This window comes from Cuculus canorus, chromosome 34 (genome assembly GCF_017976375.1).
Source record: "Cuculus canorus isolate bCucCan1 chromosome 34, bCucCan1.pri, whole genome shotgun sequence".
NCBI lineage: Eukaryota > Metazoa > Chordata > Aves > Cuculiformes > Cuculidae > Cuculus > Cuculus canorus.
In genome coordinates this window covers 1,262,084-1,282,271 of record NC_071434.1, presented here as the reverse complement: position 1 = coordinate 1,282,271, position 20,188 = coordinate 1,262,084, and the positions used below count along the sequence as shown (strand labels likewise).

The 20,188-nt window shown below is 62.5% G+C and overlaps 1 protein-coding gene across 1 annotated transcript in view; it reads left to right on the top strand.

Annotated features, from left to right (window-relative positions):
• Positions 1-20,188, top strand: part of PACS1 (phosphofurin acidic cluster sorting protein 1) — a 30,433-nt gene continuing 10,245 nt past the window's right edge. The window contains exons 1-16 of the mRNA XM_054052463.1: positions 1-5; positions 317-412; positions 2,972-3,062; positions 4,371-4,460; positions 4,579-4,704; positions 7,035-7,176; positions 7,965-8,050; positions 8,144-8,215; positions 8,735-8,794; positions 9,495-9,658; positions 12,529-12,595; positions 13,540-13,599; positions 13,752-13,822; positions 15,034-15,154; positions 17,104-17,217; positions 19,743-19,846. Of these exons, the coding sequence (XP_053908438.1) occupies positions 1-5; positions 317-412; positions 2,972-3,062; positions 4,371-4,460; positions 4,579-4,704; positions 7,035-7,176; positions 7,965-8,050; positions 8,144-8,215; positions 8,735-8,794; positions 9,495-9,658; positions 12,529-12,595; positions 13,540-13,599; positions 13,752-13,822; positions 15,034-15,154; positions 17,104-17,217; positions 19,743-19,846 (1,469 nt within the window). The remainder of the gene's footprint in view (positions 6-316; positions 413-2,971; positions 3,063-4,370; positions 4,461-4,578; positions 4,705-7,034; positions 7,177-7,964; positions 8,051-8,143; positions 8,216-8,734; positions 8,795-9,494; positions 9,659-12,528; positions 12,596-13,539; positions 13,600-13,751; positions 13,823-15,033; positions 15,155-17,103; positions 17,218-19,742; positions 19,847-20,188) is intronic.

Here is a 20,188-nt window from a genome sequence, read left to right as displayed (position 1 = left end):
ATGAGGTGAGGGGGCGTGGCCTCGATTATCACGCAGCCAATGAGGCGAGAGGGGGCGTGGCCTCCGCCGTGGCCGCGCCGGTGGGCGTGGCCTCGTTCCTCCCGCCGCCAATGAGGCGACGGGTGGGTGTGGCCTCGCTGACAGCGCCTCCACCGGCGGAGGGGGCGTGTCCTCCGCCCCTCCCGCCGCCGAAGGGGCGTGGCGGTGGGCGTGGCTTCGCCCCCAGCGGCGGCGATGGCGGAGCGCTGCTCTCCCCGCGCTCCCCCCGCCCCCCCCGCGCCGCCCCCCCCACCCCCCCTCCCCCCCCCGCTCCGAGCGCGGCCCCCCCCGCGCCGCCCCCCCCGCGCCCTCTGCCCATGAACCTCTACGCCAGTTGGGAGGGGGACAGGGGATCCCCGAGCTGCGTGCCCAGGTGAGACACCCCCACCCCGGGACCCCCCCCCGGGACTACCCTCTTTGAGACCCCCCTTGAGACCCCCCCTTGAGACCCCCGTTCCTTGAGAACCCCCATGGGACCCCCCCTTGAGACCCCCCCCTTGAGACCCCTCCTTGAGACCCCCCCTTTGAGACCCCAGCCTTTGAGACCCCCACACCGGGACCCCCCCTTGAGACACCCCCTTGAGACCCCCTCTTGAGACCCCCCCCCTTGAGACCCCCCCCTTTGAGACCCCCCCTTGAGACCCCCCCTTGAGACCCCCCTTTGAGACCCCCCCTTGAGACCCCCCCCTTGAGACCCCCCCCCTTGAGACCCCCCCTTTGAGACCCCCCTTGAGACCCCCCCCACCTTGGGAACCCCCCTTTTAGTGTCCCCCCCCCGACCCCCCCTTTGGGACCTCCCTTGGACCCCCCTTTGAGACCCCCCTTTGAGACCCCCCCCCTTTGAGACCCCCTCTTTGAGACCCTCCCCCGACACCCCTCTTTGAGACCCCCCCCCGACACCCCCCTTTGAGACACCCCTTTGTGAACCCCCCTTTTAGTCCCCCCCCGACCCCCACTTTGGGACCGCCCCCGAGCCCCCCCCTTTAGGGATCCCTCCCCCATTTGCCCCCCCTTTTTCCCCATCAGCCCCACTGGGACGCCCCTGACCCCCTTTTTTAGCCCCAGACCCCCTTTTTACCCTTCAGACCCCCCTTTTTCCCCCCAGACCCCCCCTTTTCTCCCCCCAGCCCCCCCTTTTCACCCCTAGACCCCCCCTTTTTCCCCCCCAGACCCCCCCTTTTCTCCCCCCAGCCCCCCCTTTTCACCCTTAGATCCCCCCTTTTTCCCCCCCAGACTCCCTCTTTTCAGGCCAGCCCCCCTTTTTACCCCCCAGCCCCCCCCTTTTCACCCCCAGCCCCCCCCCTTCCCCCCAGACCCCCTTTTTTACCCCTCAGACCACCCTTTTTCCCCCCCAGCCCCCCCTTTTTTACCCCCAGACCCCCTTTTTACCCCTCAGACCCCCCCTTGAGACCCCCTCTTTGAGACCCCCCCTTTGAGACCCCCCTTGAGACCCCCCCTTGAGACCCCCCTTTGAGACCCCCCCTTTGAGACCCCCCCTTGAGACCCCCCCTTTGAGACCCCTCTTTGAGACCCCCCTTGAGAGCCCCCCCACCTTGGGAACCCCCCTTTTAGTGTCCCCCCTCCCGACCCCCCCTTTGAGACCTCCCCCGGACCCCCTCTTTGAGACCCCCCCCGACACCCCCCTTTGAGACACCCCCCCTTTGTGAACCCCCCTTTTAGTCCCCCCCCGACCCCCACTTTGGGATCCCCCCCGAGCCCCCCCCTTTAGGGATCCCCCCCCCATTTGCCCCCCCTTTTTCCCCATCAGCCCCACTGGGACGCCCCCGACCCCCTTTTTTAGCCCCAGACCCCCTTTTTACCCTTCAGACCCCCCTTTTTCCCCCCCAGACCCCCCCTTTTCTCCCCCCAGCCCCCCCTTTTCACCCTTAGACCCCCCCTTTTTCCCCCTCCAGACCCCCTCTTTTCAGGCCAGCCCCCCCTTTTACCCCCCAGCCCCCCTCTTTTCCCCGCAGCCCCCCCTTTTACCCCCCAGCCCCCCTCTTTTCCCCGCAGCCCCCCCTTTTTACCCCCAGCCCCCCCTTTTTACCCCCCAGACCCCCTTTTTACCCCTCAGACCCCCACTTTTCCCCCCCAGTCCCCCCTCTTTCCTCCCCAGACCCCCCCTTTCCCCCCTCTATTGCCCCCCCCGGCCCCAGAGCCCCCCCAATTCACTGTGCCCCTCCTTATTGCCCCCCCCGGCCCCAGAGCCCCCCCAGTTCACTGTGCCCCCCCTTTTCCCCCCCTTCTATTGCCCCCCCCGGCCCCAGAGCCCCCCCAGTTCACTGTGCCCCCCCTTTTCCCCCCCTTCTATTGCCCCCCCCGGCCCCAGGGGCCCCCCAGTTCACTGTGCCCCCCCTTTTTGCCCCCCCTCTATTGCCCCCCCGCCCCAGAGCCCCCGCGATTCACTGTGCCCCCCCTTTTTACCCCCTCTATTGCCCCCCCCTGCCCCAGAGCCCCCCCAGTTCACTGTGCCCCCCCTTTTTACTCCCCCCTATTGCCCCCCCCGGCCCCAGAGCGCCCCCAGTTCACTGTGCCCCCCCTTTTTACCCCCTCTATTGCCCCCCCCCTGCCCCAGGGCCCCCCCCAGTTCACTGTGCCCCCCCTTTTTACCCCCTCTATTGCCCCCCCCGGCCCCAGAGCCCCCCCAGTTCACTGTGCCCCCCCTTTTTGCCCCCCCCCGGTCCCAGGGCCCCCCCAGTTCACTGTGCCCCCCCTTTTTGCCCCCCCCAGCCCCAGGGCCCCCCCAGTTCACTGTGCCCCCCCTTTTTGCCCCCCCCCCGGTCCCAGGGCCCCCCCAGTTCACTGTGCCCCCCCTTTTTGCCCCCCCCAGCCCCAGAGCCCCCCCAGTTCACTGTGCCCCCCCTTTTTGCCCCCCCCCCCCGCCCCAGGGCCCCCCCAGTTCACTGTGCCCCCCCTTTTTGCCCCCCCCCAGGCTCTTTACGCTGCGGCTCCAGCGGTTGATGGTGGTCCAGGATTTGGCCAAAGACCACCTCGGCTCCGTCGTCATCGCCCTCAAACTGCAGGTGGGGGGCAAAAAGGGGGGGCTGGGGGGCAAATGGGGGGGCTGGGGGGTAAAAAGGGGGGTTTGAGGGGTAAAAAGGGGGGTTTGGGGGGTAAAAAGGGGGGTTTGAGGGGTAAAAAGGGGGGTTTGGGGGGTAAAAAGGGGGGCCGGGGGTAAATAGGGGGCGCTGAGGGGTAAATAGGGGGGACTGGGGGGCAAAAAGGGGGGGCTGGGGGGCAAAAAGGGGGGGCCAGGGGTAAATAGGGGGGGGCTGAGGGGTAAATAGGGGGGACTGGTGGGTAAAAAGGGGGGGTTGGGGGTAAAAAGGGGGGGATGGGGGTAAAAAGGGGGGCTGGGGGGTAAAAAGGGGGGGTTGGGGGAAAAAAGGGGGGTCTGGGGGTAAATAGGGGGGGCTTGGGGGCAAAAAGGGGGGGCTGGGGGGTAAAAAGGGGGGGCTGGGGTAAATGGAGGGGGCTGGGGGGTAAATGGGGGGGCTGGGGGATAAAAAGGGGGGTTTGAGGGGTAAAAAGGGGGGATGGGGTAAATGGGGGGGCTGGGGGCAAATGGGGGGGTTGGGGGTAAATAGGGGGGATGGGGGTAAAAAGGGGGGGCTGGGAGGCAAAAAGGGGGGGATGGGGGTAAAAAGGGGGGGCTGGGGGGTAAATAGGGGGGCTGGGGGTAAAAGTGGGGGCTGGGTGGCAAATAGGGGGGGCTGGGGGCCAAAAAGGGGGGCTGGGGGATAAATAGGGGGGGCTGGGGGGCAAAAAGGGGGGCTGGGGGGAAATAGGGGGACTGGGGGGCAAATAGGGGGGGCTGGGGGTAAAAAGGGGGGGCTGGGGGCAAAAAGGGGGGGCTGGGGGGTAAAAAGGGGGGGCTAAGGGGTAAAAGAGGGGGGGCAAAAGGGGGGGTGGGGGCAAAAAGACACCTTTAGGTTCTCCCCCACCACCACCTTTAGGTACCCCCCCATTTTTTGGGTGCCCCCCCCTCACCTTTTAGGTGCCCCCCCCCCGAGTTTAGGTGCCCCCCCCTCACCTTTAGGTGCCCCCCCCATATTTTCAGGTGCCCCCCCCCCATTTTTAGGTGCCTCCCCCCCACCTTTAGGTACCCCCCCATATTTTTTGGTCCCCCCCCATATTTTTGGGTGCCCCCCCCATTTTTAGGTGCCCCCCCCTATTTTTGGGTGCCCTCCCACCCACTTCTAGGTGCCCCCCTCCACCTTTGGGTGCCCCCCCCTATTTTCAGGCCCCCCCCCATATTTTTTAGGTCCCCCTCCCCCATATTTTTAGGTGCCCCCCCCATATTTTTGGGGTGTCCCCCCCCCTTTTCCCAGGGCTCCAAACGCATTCTCCGCTCCAATGAGATCCCATTGCCGCCCTCCGGCGCCGCCGAGACGGACCTCCAGCTCAGCTTCTCCCTCCAGGTCAGCACCCATGGGTGCTCCTCTGCCCCCCCCCCCTTCTCCTCCTCCATCCATGGGTGCTGAGGACCTCCTCCCCACCCCCCTTTTTCCTTTTGGGGGTGCCCCCCCCCCCCCCCAGTACCCCCATTTCCTCAAGCGCGACGCGAACCGAGTGCAGGTGATGCTCCAGCGGCGAAAGCGCTACAAGAACCGAACCATCCTGGGCTACAAAACGCTCGCCGTGGGGCTCATCGACATGGCCGAGGTGTGGGGGGGCACCGGGGCCTTTGGGGGGGTCCTCCATGGGGTTTGGGGGCTCCTCGATGAGTTTTGGGTTCTCCTTCATGAGTTTTGGGTTCTCCTTCATGAGGTTTGGGTGCTCCATGATGGGGTTTGGGTGCTCCTTGAAGGCTTTGGGTTCTCCATGATGAGGTTTGGGGGGACACCATGGCCTTGGGGGGCTCCTTCTTGGGGTTTGGGGGCTCCACGATGAGTTTTGGGTTCTCCATGATGAGTTTTGGGTTCTCCTTCATGAGCTTTGGGGGCTCCATGATGGGGTTTGGGTTCTCCACAATGAGTTTTGGGTTCTCCTTCATGAGTTTTGGGTGCCCCATGATGGCTTTGGGTGCTCCATGATGGGGTTTGGGTGCTCCGTGATGGGCTTTGGGTGCTCCACAATGGGCTTTGGGTTCTCCACAATGAGTTTTGGGTTCTCCATGATGAGTTTTGGGTTCTCCATCATGAGCTTTGAGGGCTCCATGATGGGGTTTGGGTGCTCTACAATGGGGTTTGGGTGCTCCATGATGGGGTTTGGGTGCTCCATGATGAGCTTTGGGTGCTCCATGATGGGGTTTGGGTGCTCTACAATGGGGTTTGGGTGCTCCATGATGGGGTTTGGGTTCTCCATGATGGGGTTTGGGTGCTCCTTGATGAGGTTTGGGTGCTCCATGATGAGTTTTGGGTTCTCCATGATGGGCTTTGGGTGCTTCTTGGTGAGGTTTGGGTGCTCCATGATGGGCTTTGGGTGCTCCATGATGGGGTTTGGGTGCTCCTTGATGGGGTTTGGGTGCTCCATGATGGGCTTTGGGTGCTCCATGTGGGGTTTGGGTTCTCTTTCATGAGGGTTGGGTGCTCCACGATGGGGTTTGGCTGCTCCTTGTTGGGGTTTGGGTGCTCCTTGATGGTTCTTGGGTGCTCCTTGATGGGTTTTAGGTGCTCAATGCGGGCTTTGGGTGCTCAATGATGGTCTTTAGGTGCTCCATGATGGGCTTTGGGTGCTCCTTGATAGGGTTTGGGCGCTCCATGATGGGGTTTGGGTTCTCCTTGATGAGGTTTGGGTGCTCCACAATGGGCTTTGGGTGCTCCATGATGGGATTTGGATGATCCATGATGGGTTCGGGTGCTCCTTGATGAGGTTTGAGTGCTCCATGTGGGCTTTGGGTGCTTCGCAATGGGGTTTGGGTGCTCCTTGATGGGCTTTGGGTGCTCCATGATGAGGTTTGGGTGCTCCACAATGGGCTTTGGGTGCTCCATGATGAGGTTTGGGTGCTCCACAATGGGCTTTGGGTGCTCCTTGATGGGCTTTGGGTGTTCCATGATGGGGTTTGGGTGCTCCATGATGAGTTTTGGGTGCTTCATGATGGGCTTTGGGTGCTCCTTGATGGATTTTGGGTGCTCCATGATGGATTTTGGGTGCTCCTTAGTGGGGTTTGGGGGCTCCTTGATGGGCTTTGGGTTCTCCATGATGGGGTTTGGGTGCTCCTTGATGGGCTTTGGGTGCTCCACGATGGGGTTTGGGTGATCCATGATGGGTTCGGGTTCTCCTTGATGAGCTTTGGGTGCTCCACAATGGGGTTTGGGTGCTCCATGATGGGCTTTGGGTGCTCCACGATGAGGTTTGGGTTCTCCTTGATGGGCTTTGGGTGCTCCATGATGGAGTTTGGGTGCTCCATGTGGGGTTTGGGTTCCCCTTCATGAGGTTTGGGTGCTCCACGATGGGGTTTGGATGCTCCTTGATGGCGTTTGGGCACTCCATGATGGGGTTTGGGTGTTCCATGATGGGGTTTGAGTGCTCCACAATGGGCTTTGGGCACTCCTTGATGGGATTTGGATGATCCATGATGGGTTCGGGTTCTCCTTCATGGGCTTTGGGTGCTCCATGATGGGGTTTGGGTGCTCCTTGGTGGGCTTTGGGTGCTCCTTGATGGTTTTTGGGTGCTCCGTGTGGGGTTTGGGTTCTCCTTCATGAGGGTTGGGTGCTCCATGTCAGCTTTGGGTGCTCCACAATGTTTTTTGGGTGCTCCATGATGAGTTTTAGGTGCTCTTTGATGGATTTTGGGTGGTCCTTGATGGGGTTTGGGTGCTCCACGATGGGCTTTGGGTGCTCCATGATGGCTTTGGGTGCTCCATGATGAGGTTTGGGTGCTCCACGATGGATTTTGGATTCTCCTTGATGGGCTTTGGGTGCTCCATGATGGGCTTTGGGTGCTCCTTGGTGCTCTTTGGGTGCTCCATGATGTGCTTTGGGTGCTCCCTGGTGGGATTTTGGGTGCTCGGCGCTGCTCTTTGGGTGCTGAGGTGTCCCCGCACCCATAGGTGCTGCAGCACCCATGCGAGGGGGCGCTGGCGCTGGTGCTGCACCGGGCGGTGAAGGCCACGCGGGTGCCGGTGGCCGAGGTGCGGGTGCTCTCCCTGGCCAGCCAGCCCCTCCCCCAGGAGGCCAAGGGCAAGCTCGCCGGTGAGGGGCACCCATGGGTGCTGCGCGGCACCCACGGGGCTGGGGGGCACCCATGGGTGCTGGGGGAGGTGGGGAGATACCTATGGGTGCTTGGGGACATCTATGGGGCTGGAGAGCACCCATGGGTGCTGGGGGGGCATCTACGGGGCTGGAGGGCTCCCATGGGTGCTTGGGGGCATCTATGGGGCTGGGGGGCACCCATGGGTGCTGGGGAGCAGCTATGGGGCTGGGGGGCACCCATGGGTGCTGAGGGAGGTGGGGAGATACCTATGGGTGCTTGGGGGCATCTGTGGGGCTGGAGGGCACCCATAGGTGCTGGAGGGCATCTGTGGGGCTGGAGGGCACCCATGGGTGCTTGGGGGCACCATTGAGACTGGGGGACACCCATGGGTGCTGGGAGCATGTGTGGGATTGGGGGGCACCCATGGGTGCTTGGGGGTCACCGTTGGGGCAGGGGAGCACCCATGGGTGCTGGGGGGCATCTATGGGCCTGGGGAGCACCCATGGGTGCTGGGGTGGGTGTGAGGACACCCGTAGCCGCTGGGAGCATCGGCAGCCATTGAGGAGCACCCATGGGTGCTGATGGCCGCCATTGGCCCTCGAGGAGCACCCATGGGTGCTGACAGCACCCATAGCTCTCGGTGACACCCTTGGGTTCACCCTCCTTTTCTCTCCCCCCTCCCCCCCTCCTTATTTCCCCCCCACCCATGGGTGCTCCCCTTGGGTTTTTGGGTGCTCCCCCACCCATGGGTGCTCCCCCCCACCCATGGGTGCTCCCCCACCCAAAGATCGCTCCCCCGATTTGGAGAACTTCTCGGAGGAGGAGGACGAGAGCTTCTCCTCGGAGGGCAGTGAGGACCCCCTCCCGGCCCAGGTGGGTGCTGGGGGGCACCCATGGGTGCTGTTTGGAGGGGGGGTCCCACCCTGACCCCCACCCATGGGTGCTACCCTCCCCTTTCCCCCCCAGGACCTCTTTGATGAAGAGGAGGAGCTGCCGAAGGGGAAGAAGACCAGGAGGAAGATCATGGCGACCAGCAGGGTGGGTGCTGGGGGCACCCATGGGTGCTAAGGGGCACCTATGGGTGCTGGGGGGTCAGTGGGTGCTGAGGGGTACCTATGGGTGCTGAGGGGGTACCCATGGGTGCTGAGGGGTACCTATGGGTGCTGAGGGGGTTCAGTGGGTGCTGAGGGACCACTTATGGGTGCTGAGGGGATCAGTGGGTGCTGGGGGGCACCTATGGGTGCTGAGGGGTCAGTGGGTGCTGGGGGGCACCTATGGGTGCTGAGGGGTCAGTGGGTGCTGGGGGGCACCTATGGGTGCTGAGGGGTCAGTGGGTGCTGGGGGGCACCTATGGGTGCTGAGGGGTCAGTGGGTGCTGGGGGGCACCTATGGGTGCTGAGGGGGTTAATGGGTGCTGAGGGAGTACCTATGGGTGCTGAGGGGGTCAGTGGGTGCTGGGGAACACCTATGGGTGCTGAGGGGGTCAGTGGGTGCTGAGGGGCATTTATGGGTGCTGGGGGGCACCCATGGGTGCTGTGACCCCCCCTGCCCCCCCAGCAGCCCAATTTCAAGCAGAAGGTGGTGGCTCTGCTCAAGAGGGTCAAAGTATCTGAGGAGGTAAAGGGGCACCCATGGGTGCTGGGGGGGGCATTGGGGGCACCCATGGGTGTGGGGGGGGCCACTCGGTGACACTGGGTGACATGGGTGACACTGGGTGACACGGGTGACACTTGGTGACATGAGTGACACTGGGTGACACGGGTGACACGGGTGACACTGGGTGATGAGGGTGTCCTTTGGCCCTGGAAGGTGACACTGGGTGACACTGGGTGACAAGGGTGACACTGGGTGACGAGGGTGTCCCATTGCCCTGGGGAGGTGACACTGGGTGACATGGGTGACACTGGGTGACGAGGGTGTCCCATTGCCCTGGGGAGGTGACACTGGGTGACATGGGTGACACGAGGTGGCATGGGTGTCCTATGGCCCTGGAAGGTGACACTGGGTGACAAAGGTGACACTGGGTGACAAGAGTGTCCTTTGGCCGTGGGGAGGTGACACTGGGTGACAAGAGTGTCCTATGGCTGTGGGGAGGTGACACAGGTGACACTAGGTGACAGGGGTGTCCTATGGCCCTGGGGAGGTGACACTGGGTGACACGGGTGACACTGGGTGACGAGGGTGTCCCCGGGGAGGTGACAGTGGATGACAGTGCTGTCCCTGGGAGGTGGCAGGAGGTGACAGTGCTGTCCCCAGGGTGCTGTGTGTCCCCGGGGAGGTGACAGCGGGTGCCATCGGGTGCCATTGCTGTCCCCAGGGCGCCTTCGCGCTGGAGCCGGGGGTGTCCCGGGGGCGCTTTGGCGCCGTCGGCGCCGATCTCGACGCTCTCTACGATTCCCTGGAGAGCTTCAACCCCAGCGACAGCGGCGCTGAGCGCGACGACAGCGACAGCGTCCGCAGCTCCCCCAAACCGCGCCTGCGGTGCGTGGGGACACCGACACCGACACCGCGGCCCCACAGCCCCAACGCCCCGGGGCCCCACGGCCCAGTGTCCCCATATTCCAGTGTCCCCATGTCCCAGTATCCCCATATTCCAGTGTCCCCAGTGTCCCATTGTCCCCAGTGTCCCCATGTCTTAGTATCCCCATGTCCCAGTGTCCCCATATCCCAGTGTCAATGGTTTCCCCATTTCCCGTTGTCCCCAGTGTCCCCATATCCCAGTGTCTCCAGTATCCCCATGCCCCAGTGCCACTGGTGTCCCCATGTCCCAGTGTCCCAAAGCCACCAGTGTCCCCATGTCCCGGTGCCACCAGTATCCCCATATCCCAGTGTCCCCATATCCCAGTGTCTCCAGTGTCCCCATATCCCAGTGTCCCCATATCCCAGTGTCTTCAGTGTCCCCATATCCCAGTGTCCCCATGTCCCAGTATCCCCATATTCCAGTGTCCCCAGTGTCCCCATGTCCCAGTGTCCCCATGTCCCAGTATCCCCATATTCCAGTGTCCCATGTCCCAGTGTCCCCAGTATCCCCATGTCCCAGTGTCCCCATGTCCCAGTATCCCTGTATCCCAGTATCCTCATATCCCAGTGTCCCCATGTCCCAGTGTCCCCAGTATCCCCATATCCCAGTGTCCCCATATCCCAGTGTCCCCATGTCCCAGTGTCCCCATGTCCCAGTATTCCCATGTCCCAGTGTCCCCATGTCCCAGTGTCCCCAGTATGGCCATGTCCCAGTATTCCCATGTCCCCACGTCCCAGTGTCCCCATGTCCCAGTGTCCCAGTGTCCCCATGTCCCATTGTCCCCATATCCCAGTGTCCCCATATCCCAGTGTCCCCATGTCCCAGTGTCCCCATGTCCCAGTATTCCCATGTCCCAGTGTCCCCAGTATCGCCATGTCCCAGTGTCCCATGTCCCAGTGTCCCCATGTCCCAGTGCCACCGGTATCCCCATTTCCCAGTGTCGCCATATCCCAGTATCCCCAGTATCCCCATGTCCCAGTATCCATGTCCCTAGTCCCAATGTCCCCAGTATCCCCATGTCCCAGTGTCCCCATATCCCAGTGTCAATGGTTTCCCCATTTCCCGTTGTCCCCAGTGTCCCCATATCACAGTGTCCCCGGTATCCCCATATCCAGTGTCCCCATATCCCAGTATCCCCATGTCGCAGTATCCCCATATCCCAGTGTCCCCATATCCCAGTGTCCCCATGTCCCAGTGCCCCCATATCCCAGTGTCCCCATATCCCAGTATCCCCATGTCCCAGTGTCCCAGTGTCCCCATATCCCAGTGTCCCCATGTCCCAGTGTTCCCATGTCCCAGTGTCCCCAGTATCCCCATATCCCAGTGTCCCCATGTCCCAGTGTCCCCATATCCCAGTATCCCCATATTCCAGTGTCCCATATCCCAGTGTCCCCAGTATCCCCATATCCCAGTGTCCCAGTGTCCCCATATCCCAGTGTCCCCATGTCCCAGTATCCCCATGTCCCAGTATCCCCATGCCCCAGTGCCACTGGTGTCCCCATGCCCCAGTGTCCCAGTATCCCAGTGTCCCCTTATTCCAATGTCCCCATGTCCCAGTGTCCCCAGTATCCCCATCTCCGTGTCCCAGTGTCCCCATATTCCAATGTCCCCATGTCCCAGTGTCTCAGTGCCCCCAGTGTCCCCAGTATCGCTGTGTCCCAGTGCCACCAGTGTCCCCATGTCCCAGTGTCCCCATATTCCAATGTCCCCATTTCCCAGTGTCCCCAGTGCCACCAGTATCCCCATGTCCCAGTGTCCCCAGTGTCTCCATGTCCCAGTGTCCCCAGGTCCCAGTATCCCAGTGTCTCCAGTATTCCTGTGTCCCAGTATCCGTGTCCCATTGTCCCCAGTATCACTGTGTCCCAGTGCCACCAGTGTCCCATTGTCCCCATGTCCCAGTGTCCCCAGTGTCTCCAGTGTCCCCATGTCCCAGTGTCCCCATGTCCCCATGTCCCAGTGTCCCCAGTATTGCTGTCTCCCAGTATCCTCATGTCCCAGTGCCACCAGTGTCCCCATATCCCAGTGTCCCCAGTGTCCCCAGTGTCCCAGTGCCCCCATGTCCCAGTATCCCAGTGTCTCCAGTATCCCCATGCCCCAGTGCCACTGGTGTCCCCATGTCCCAGTGTCCCAAAGCCACCAGTGTCCCCATGTCCCGGTGCCACCAGTATCCCCATATCCCAGTGTCCCCATATCCCAGTGTCTCCAGTGTCCCCATATCCCAGTGTCCCCATATCCCAGTGTCTCCAGTGTCCCCATATCCCAGTGTCCCCATATCCCAGTGTCTTCAGTGTCCCCATATCCCAGTGTCCCCAGTATCCCCATATCCCAGTATCCCCATATCCCATTGTCCCCAGTGTCCCCATGTCCCAGTGTCCCCATATCCCAGTATCCTCATCTCCCAGTGTCCCCCTATCCCAGTGTCCCCCTATCCCAGTGTCCCCATGTCCCAGTGCCACCAGTGTCCCCATATCCCAGTATCCCCATATCGCAGTGCCACCAGTATCCCCATATCCCAGTATCCCCATATCCCGGTGTCCCCAGTATCCCCATGTCCCAGTATCCTCAGTATCCCCATTTCCCACTGTCCCCATGTCCCAGTATCCCCAGTATCCCCATTTCCCAGTGCTCCCAGTGTTCCCAGTGCCACCAGTATCCCCACTTCCCAGTGCCACCAGTGTCCCAGTGCCCCCAGTGTCCCCATTTCCCAGTATCCCCATTTCCCAGTGCTCCCAGTATCCCCATTTCCCAGTGCTCCCAGTGCCCCATTTCCCCGGCGTCCCCTCTTTCCCAGTTCTCCCAGTATCCCCCAGTATGGCCTCTGTCCCCACAGCCCCTTCTTCGAGGGTCTCTCCCAGTCGAGCTCTCAGACGGAGATGGGCAGCGAGGGCCCCCCCGCGGTTAGTGGGAGCACTGGGAGCACTGGGAGGGCACTGGGAGCACTGGGAGGGCTATGGGGGAGGGTCCAGCCTATGGGGGGTACTGGGAGGGCACTGGGAGCACTGGGAGGGCTTTGGGGGGGTGTTCCAATCTATTGGGGGGGTACTGGGAGCACTGGGAGAGCTCTGAGAGGGGGTCCATCCTATTCGGGGGGTACTGGGAGGGCACTGGGAGCACTGGGAGGGCTACGGGGGGGGGTGTTCCAGTCTATTGGGGTTACTGGGAGCACTGGGAGGGCTTTGAGGCTGGTCGAGCTTATTGGGAGGGTACTGGGAGGGCACTGGGAGCACTGGGAGGGCTATGAGGGGGGTCCATCCTATTGGGGGGGTACTGGGAGGATACTGGGAGCACTGGGAGGGCTTTGGGAGGGGTTCCAGCTTATTGGGGGGGTACTGGGAGGGTACTGGGAGCACTGGGAGGGCTTTGGGGGGGTGTTCCAGTCTATTGGGGGGGTACTGGGAGCACTGGGAGGGCTATGGGAGGGGTGTTCCATCCTATTGGGGGGGTACTGGGAGGGCACTGGGAGGGCTTTGAGGGGGGGTCCAGCTTATTGGGGGGGTACTGGGAGGGCACTGGGAGCACTGGGAGGACTATGGGAGGGGGGTCCATCCTATTGGGGGGGTACTGGGAGGGCACTGGGAGCACTGGGGGGGGGGTCCATCCTATTGGGGGGGTACTGGGAGGGCACTGGGAGCACTGGGGGGGGGTCCATCCTATTGGGGGGGTACTGGGAGGGCACTGGGAGCACTGGGAGGGCTTTGGGGGGGTTCGAACCTATTTGGGTGGTACTGGGAGCACTGGGAGGTTTTTTTGGGGCGGTCCATCCTATTGGGGGGGGTACTGGGAGGGTACTGGGAGCACTGGGAGGGCTTTGGGGGGGTCCAATCCCCCCCCCTCCCTCCAGGCTGAGCCCCGGGGGGGGCGCGGAGCCCCCGAAGATGGGGGTGCAGAGCCCGAGTTTCAGGTGAGACCCCCCCCGAACCCCCCCTTTCCCACCCACTTTTGGGGTTCCCCCTATTGTCCCCCCCCTTTCCCCCCACTTTTGAGGTTCCCCCCCATTCCCCCCCCCCTTTCCCCCCACTTTTGGGGTGTCCTCACCCCTCCGATTATCCCCAGGACTCTCGGGGGGACCCCGAGACGCTGCTGGAACTCGGGGGGGTACCCGAAAAACTCAAGACCCCCCCTAGGTAAGGGCACCCCAAAAAGTGGAGGGCTCCAAAGGGGGGGGTTGGGGTCCCCTGGGGGGGATTTTGGGGTTCTGGGGGGGGAAATTTGGGGTTTAAAGGGGAATTTTGGGGTCCCCTGGGGGGGATTTTGGGGTTCTGGGGGGGAAATTTGGGGTTTAAAGGAGGATTTGGGGGTTTAAAGAGGGATTTTGGGGTCCCCTGGGGGAGATTTTGGGGTTCGGGGGGATTTTGGGGTTCGGGGGGATTTTGGGGTTCTGGGGGGGAAATTTGGGGTTTAAAGGAGGATTTGGGGGTTTAAAGAGGGATTTTGGGGTCCCCTGGGGGAGATTTTGGGGTTCGGGGGGGATTTTGGGGTTCGGGGGGGGAAATTTGGGGTTTCAAGGGGGATTTTGGGGTTTAAAGGAGGATTTTGGGGTCCCTTGGGGGGATTTTGGGGTTCTGGGAGAGAAATTTGGGGTTTCAAGGGGGATTTTGGGGTTTAATGTTGGATTTTGGGGTCTCCTGGGGGGAATTTTGGGGTTCCAGGTGGGAAATTTGGGGTGTAAAGGAGGATTTTGGGGTCTCCTGGGGGGATTTTGGGGGTTCAGGGGGGGAAATTTGGGGTTTAAAGGAGGATTTTGGGGTCCCCTGAGGGGGATCTTGAGGTTCTGGGAGAGACATTTGGGGTTTCAAGGGGGATTTTGGAGTTTAAAGGAGCATTTTGGGGTCCCTGGGGGGGGGAATTTGGGGTTCTGGGGGGGAAATTTGGGGTTTAAAGGAGGATTTTGGGGTTTAAAGGGGGATTTTGGGGTCCCTGAGGGGGATTTTGGGGTTCTGGGGGTGAAATTTGGGGTTTCGAAGGGGATTTGGGGGTTTAAAGAGGGATTTTGGGGTTTAATGGGGGATTTTGGGGTCCCTGGGGGGGGAGATTTGGGGTTTAAAGGAGGGTTTTGGGGTCCCTGTGGGGGATTTTGGGGTTCTGGGGGGTAAATTTGGAGTCCCCTGGGGGGGATTTGGGGGTTTAAAGGGGGATTTTGGGGTTCAAAGGAGGATTTTGCAGTCCCTGGGGGCAATTTTGGGGTTCTGGGGGGGTAATTTGGGGTTTCAAGGGGGATTTTGGGGTCCCCTGGGAGGATTTTGGGGTTCTGGGGGGGAAATTTGGGGTTTCAATGGGGATTTTGGGGTCCCTGAGGGGGATTTTGGGATTCAAGAAGGGGGTTTTGGGGTTCAAGGGGGGGTTTTGTGGTCCTCAGGGTGGACTCGGGGCCCCCCCCGGGACGGGGGCGTCGTGGGACCCCCCTGAGAGAGAGGAACCCCGAAAGTGAGCGACCCCCAGAGCCCCCCCCGGGCCAGGTATGGGGACACTGGGGCCATAGAGAGGCCATTGTGGGGCCATAGAGAGGCCATTGTGATGCGATAGAGGGGCCATTGTGGTGCCATAGAGAGGCCATTGTGGTGCCATAGAGAGGCCATTCCGGGGCCATAGAGAGGCCTTTGTGGGGCTATAGAGATGCCATTATAATGCCATTATGGGGCTATTATGGGGCCATAGGGAGGCCATTGTGGTGCCATTTTGAGGCCATTTTGGTGCTATAGAGAGGCCATTGTGGGGCCATAGAGGCGCCATTGTTGGGCCATTTTGAGGCCATTATAGTGCTATGGAGAGGCCATTCCGGGGCCATAGAGAAGCCATTGTGGTGCCATAGAGAGGACATCGTGGGGCCATTATGGGGCCATTGTGGTGCCATTATGGGGCCACAGAGAGGCCGTTATGGGGCCATAGAGGGGACATGGGGACACTGGGGGGGGACATGGGGGACACTGGGGGGACATGGGGGACACTGGGGGACGTGAGGGGACATGGGGGGGACACTGGGGGGATATGGGGCCGTTATGGTGCCATAGAGAGGCCATTGTGTTGCCATAGAGAGGCCATTATGGTGCCATAGAGAGGCCATTATGGGGCCATAGAGAGGCCATTGTGGTGCCATTATGGGACCATTGTGGGGCCATGGAGGAGCCATTGTGGGGCCATTATGGGGCCATTATGGTGCCATAGAGGGGACATGGGGACACTGGGGGGACATGAGGGGACACTGGGGGGATATGGGGATACTGGGGGGACATGGGGGGGGCCTGGGGGACATGGGGGACATGGGGGACACTGGGGACACGGAGGGGGACACTGGGGGGATATGGGGCCATTATGGTGCCATAGGGAGGCCATTGTGGGGCCATAGAGAGGCCATTATGGGGGCCATAGAGGGGCCATTGTGGTGCCATTATGGGGCCATGGAGGAGCCATTGTGGTGCCATTATGGGGCCATTTTGGTGCCATAGAGGGGACATGGGGACACTGGGGGGACATGAGGGGATACTGGGGGGACATGGGGGGTGGCCTGGGGGACATTGGGGGACATGGGGGGCACTGGAAGGACACTGGAGGACATGGGGGGGCACTGGAGGGACACTGGAGGACATGGGGGGACACTGGGGGGATATGGGGCCATTATGGTGCCATGAAGTGTCCATTGTGGGGCCATAGAGAGGCCATTATGGGGCCATGGAGGGGCCATTGTGGTGCCATTATGGGGCCATTATGGTGCCATGAAGGGGCCATTGTGGGGCCATAGAGGGGACATGGGGACACTGGGGGGGTCATGGGGGGACACTGGGGGACATGGGGGGACATGGGGGACACTGGGGGGATATGGGGCCATTATGGTGCCATAGAGAGGCCATTGTGTTGCCATAGAGAGGCCATTGTGGGGCCATTGTAGTGCCATTATTGGGCCATAGAGAGGCCATTATGGTGCCATAGAGAGGCCATTGTGGGGCCATAGAGAGGCCATTGTGGTGCCATAGAGGGGCCATTATGGGGACACTGGGGGGGACATGAGGGGACACTGGGGGGATATGGGGATACTGGGGGGACATGGGGGGGGGCCTGGGGGACATTGGGGGACATGGGGGCACTGCGGGGACACTGGAGGACACTGGGGGGACACTGGGGGGACATGGGGGGGACAGTGGGGGGATATGGGGCCGTTATGGTGCCATAGAGAGGCCATTGTGGGGCCATTGTAGTGCCATTATTGGGCCATAGAGAGGCCATTATGGTGCCATAGAGAGGCCATTGTGGGGCCATAGAGAGGCCATTTTGGTGCCATTATGGTGCCATTTTGGGGCCATTTTGGTGCCATTTTGAGGCCATTTTGGGGCCATTTTGAGGCCATTTTGGTGCCATTATGGGGCCATTGTGGTGCCATGTTGAGGCCCTTATGGTTCCATGGCCCCCCCAGACCCCCCCGTGGCCTCGCCGGGCGCTGTGGGAGCAGCTGAGCAGAGCTCTGGGCCCTGAAGGCGCCGTCCCTGACAGCGTCACCATCACCAACAGCGCCGAGTGGGGGGGACAGGTGAGGGGGGGGACAGGTGAGGGGGGGCACACCTGGGGGGGACAGGTGAGGGGGGGCACTTGGGGGGGCACCTGTGGGGCGGGAGGAGCACCTATAGGTATGGAGGGGCACCTTTGGAGGGGGCACCTGGGGGGGGCACCTTTGGGGGGGGCACCTAATGGAGTGGGGAGGGCACCTATGGGGGGTGCAACTGTGGGGGGGGCACCTAATGGAGTGGGGGGGGCAACTATGGGGGGCACTTGGGGGGCACCTATTGGGGGGAGCATTTGGGGGGGGGCACCCAATGCGGTGGGGGGGGGCACCTATGGGGGGGACACCTATGTGGGGGCATTTGGGGGGGCACCTAATGGAGTGGGGGGGCACCTATGGGGGGGCACTTGGGGGGTGCACCTAATGGAGTGGGGGGAGCACCTGTGGGGGGAGCATTTGGGGGGGCACCTAATGGAGTGGGGGGGCACCTATGGGGGGGCACTTGGGGGGGCACCTAATGGAGTGGGGGGAGCACCTGTGGGGGGAGCATTTGGGGGGGGCACCTAATGGAGGGGGGGTCACCTATGGGGGGGCACTTGGGGGGTGCACCTATGGGGGGGAGCACATGGGGGGGCACTTGGGAGGGCACCTAATGGAGTGGGGGGGCACCTGTGTGGTGGGGGGCACTTGGGGGGGGCACCTAATGGAGTGGGGGGGCACCTATGGGGGGGTCACTTGGGGGGGCACCTAATGGAGTGGGGGGGGGCAACTATGGGGGGAGCATTTGGGGGGGGCACTTAATAGAGTGAGGGGGGCACCGGGGGGGGAGCATTTGGGGGGGGGCACCTAATGGAGTGGGGGGGCAGCTATGGGGGGGGCACTTATGGGGGGGGCACCTAATGGAGTGCGGGGCACCTATGGGGGGGGCACCTGGGGGGGGGCACTTGGGGGGGCACCTAATGGAGGGGGGGGGGCAACTATGGGGGGGGGCATCTGGGGGGGGGGAAGCTAATGGAGTGGGGGGGCACCTGTGTGGTGGGGGGCACTTGGGGGGGCACCTAATGGAGTGGGGGGGGCACCTGTGGGGGGAGCATTTGGGGGGGCACCTAATGGAGTGGGGGGTGTCACCTATGGGGGGGGGCAACTGTGAGGTGGGGGAGCACCTATGGGTATGGGGGTTTGGGGGCGTCCATGGGGGGTCAGTGGGGTTTTGGGGGGGTCCATGGAGGTTAGTGGGGGGGTCAGTGGGGTTTTGGGGGATCCATGGGGGTCACTGGGGGGGGTCAGTGGGGTTTTGGGGGTGTCCATGGGGGTCACTGGGGGGGTCAGTGGGGTTTTAGGGGGTCAATGGGGGTCACTGGGGGGGTCAGTGGCTTTTTGGGGGGGTCAGAGGTGTTTGGGGGGATCCATAGGGGTTGGTGGGGGGGGTCAGTGGGGTTTTGGGGGGGTCCATAGGGGTTATTGGGGGGTCAGTGAGGTTTTGGGGGTCCATAGGGGTCACTGGGGGGGCAGTGGCATTTTGGGGGAGTACGTGGGGGGTCAGTGGGGTTTTGAGGGGGTCAATGGGGGTCACTGGGGGGGTCAGGGTTGTTTGGGGGGTCCATGGGGGTCACTGGGGGAGTCAGTGGGGTTTTGGGGGTCAATGGGGGTTAGTGGGGGGGGCTCAGGGGTGTTTGGAGGGGTCCATGGGGGTCAGTGGGGGGGTCAGTGGGGTTTTGGGGGTCCATGGGGGTCAGTGGGGGGGTCAGTAGGGTTTTGAGGGGGTCCATAGAGGTCACTGGGGGGGTCAGTGGGGTTTTGGGGGGGTCCATGGGGGTTATGGGGGGGTCAGTGGGGTTTTGGGGTGTCCATGGGGGTCACTGGGGGGGTCACTGGGGTTTTGAGGGGGTCCATAGAGGTCACTGGGGGGGTCAGTGGGGTTTTGGGGGGGTCCATGGGGGTTATGGGGGAGTCAGTGGGGTTTTGGGGGGGTTCATGGGGATTAGTGGGGGGGGGGTCAGTGCGGTTTTGGGGGATCCATGGGGGTCACTGGGGTTTTGGGGGGGGTCAGTGAGGGTCAGTGGGGGGGTCAGGAGTGTTTGGGGGGGTCCATAGGGGTTATTGGGGGGGTCACTGGGGTTTTGGGGGGGTCCATGGGGGTCACTGGGGGGGTCAGTGGGGTTTTGGGGGGGGGTCAGTGAGGGGGTCAGGGGTGTTTGAGGGGGTCTATAGGGGTTATTGGGGGCGTCAGTGGGGTTTTGGGAGGGTCCATGGGGGTCACTGGGGGGGTCAGTGGGGTTTTGGGAGGGTCAATGAGGGTCAGTGGGGGGGGTCAGGCGTGTTTGGGGGGTCAATGAGGGTCACTGGGGGGGTCAGTGGCTTTTTGGGGGGGTCAAGGACGTTTGGGGGGTGTCTCTAATGCTACCCCCCCTCCTCAAAGGGTGAGTGTGGGGGTTCAGTGAAGATCCCCATAGGGTGTCTATGGGTGGGTCAGTGGGGGCGTTTTGGGGGGTCAGGAAGGTTTTGGGGGGTGGGGGGGTCAAAGGGGGGGTCCCTCACGTGTCCCCCCCCCGCAGTGGGTGTGGGAGCTGCTGCAGGCGCAGGGGTTGATGGCCGTGGGGGCCACGGGGGGGGAACTGCCGGCGGTGCTCAGCGCCCTTCTCACCCGCCTGCAGAGGCTGTGAGTGACCCCCCAAAAGCCTGGGGGGGGGTCCCCGTCACCCCCTGACCCCACAAGGACCCCCCAAAAAAATCGGACCCCCCCAGTGACCCCCCCAAAACCCCACTGACCGCCTCATGGACCCCCCCAAACCCCACTGACCTCCTCCACAAACCCCCATGGACCCCCCCAAAACCCCACTGACCCCCCCCAGTGACCCCCATTAACCCCCCGAAAACCCCACTGACCCCCCCGTGACCCCCATTGACCCCCCAAAACCCCACTGACACCCCCACTAACCCCTATGGACCCCCCTGAACACCCCTGACCCCCCCAGTAACCCCCATTGACCCCCTCAAAACC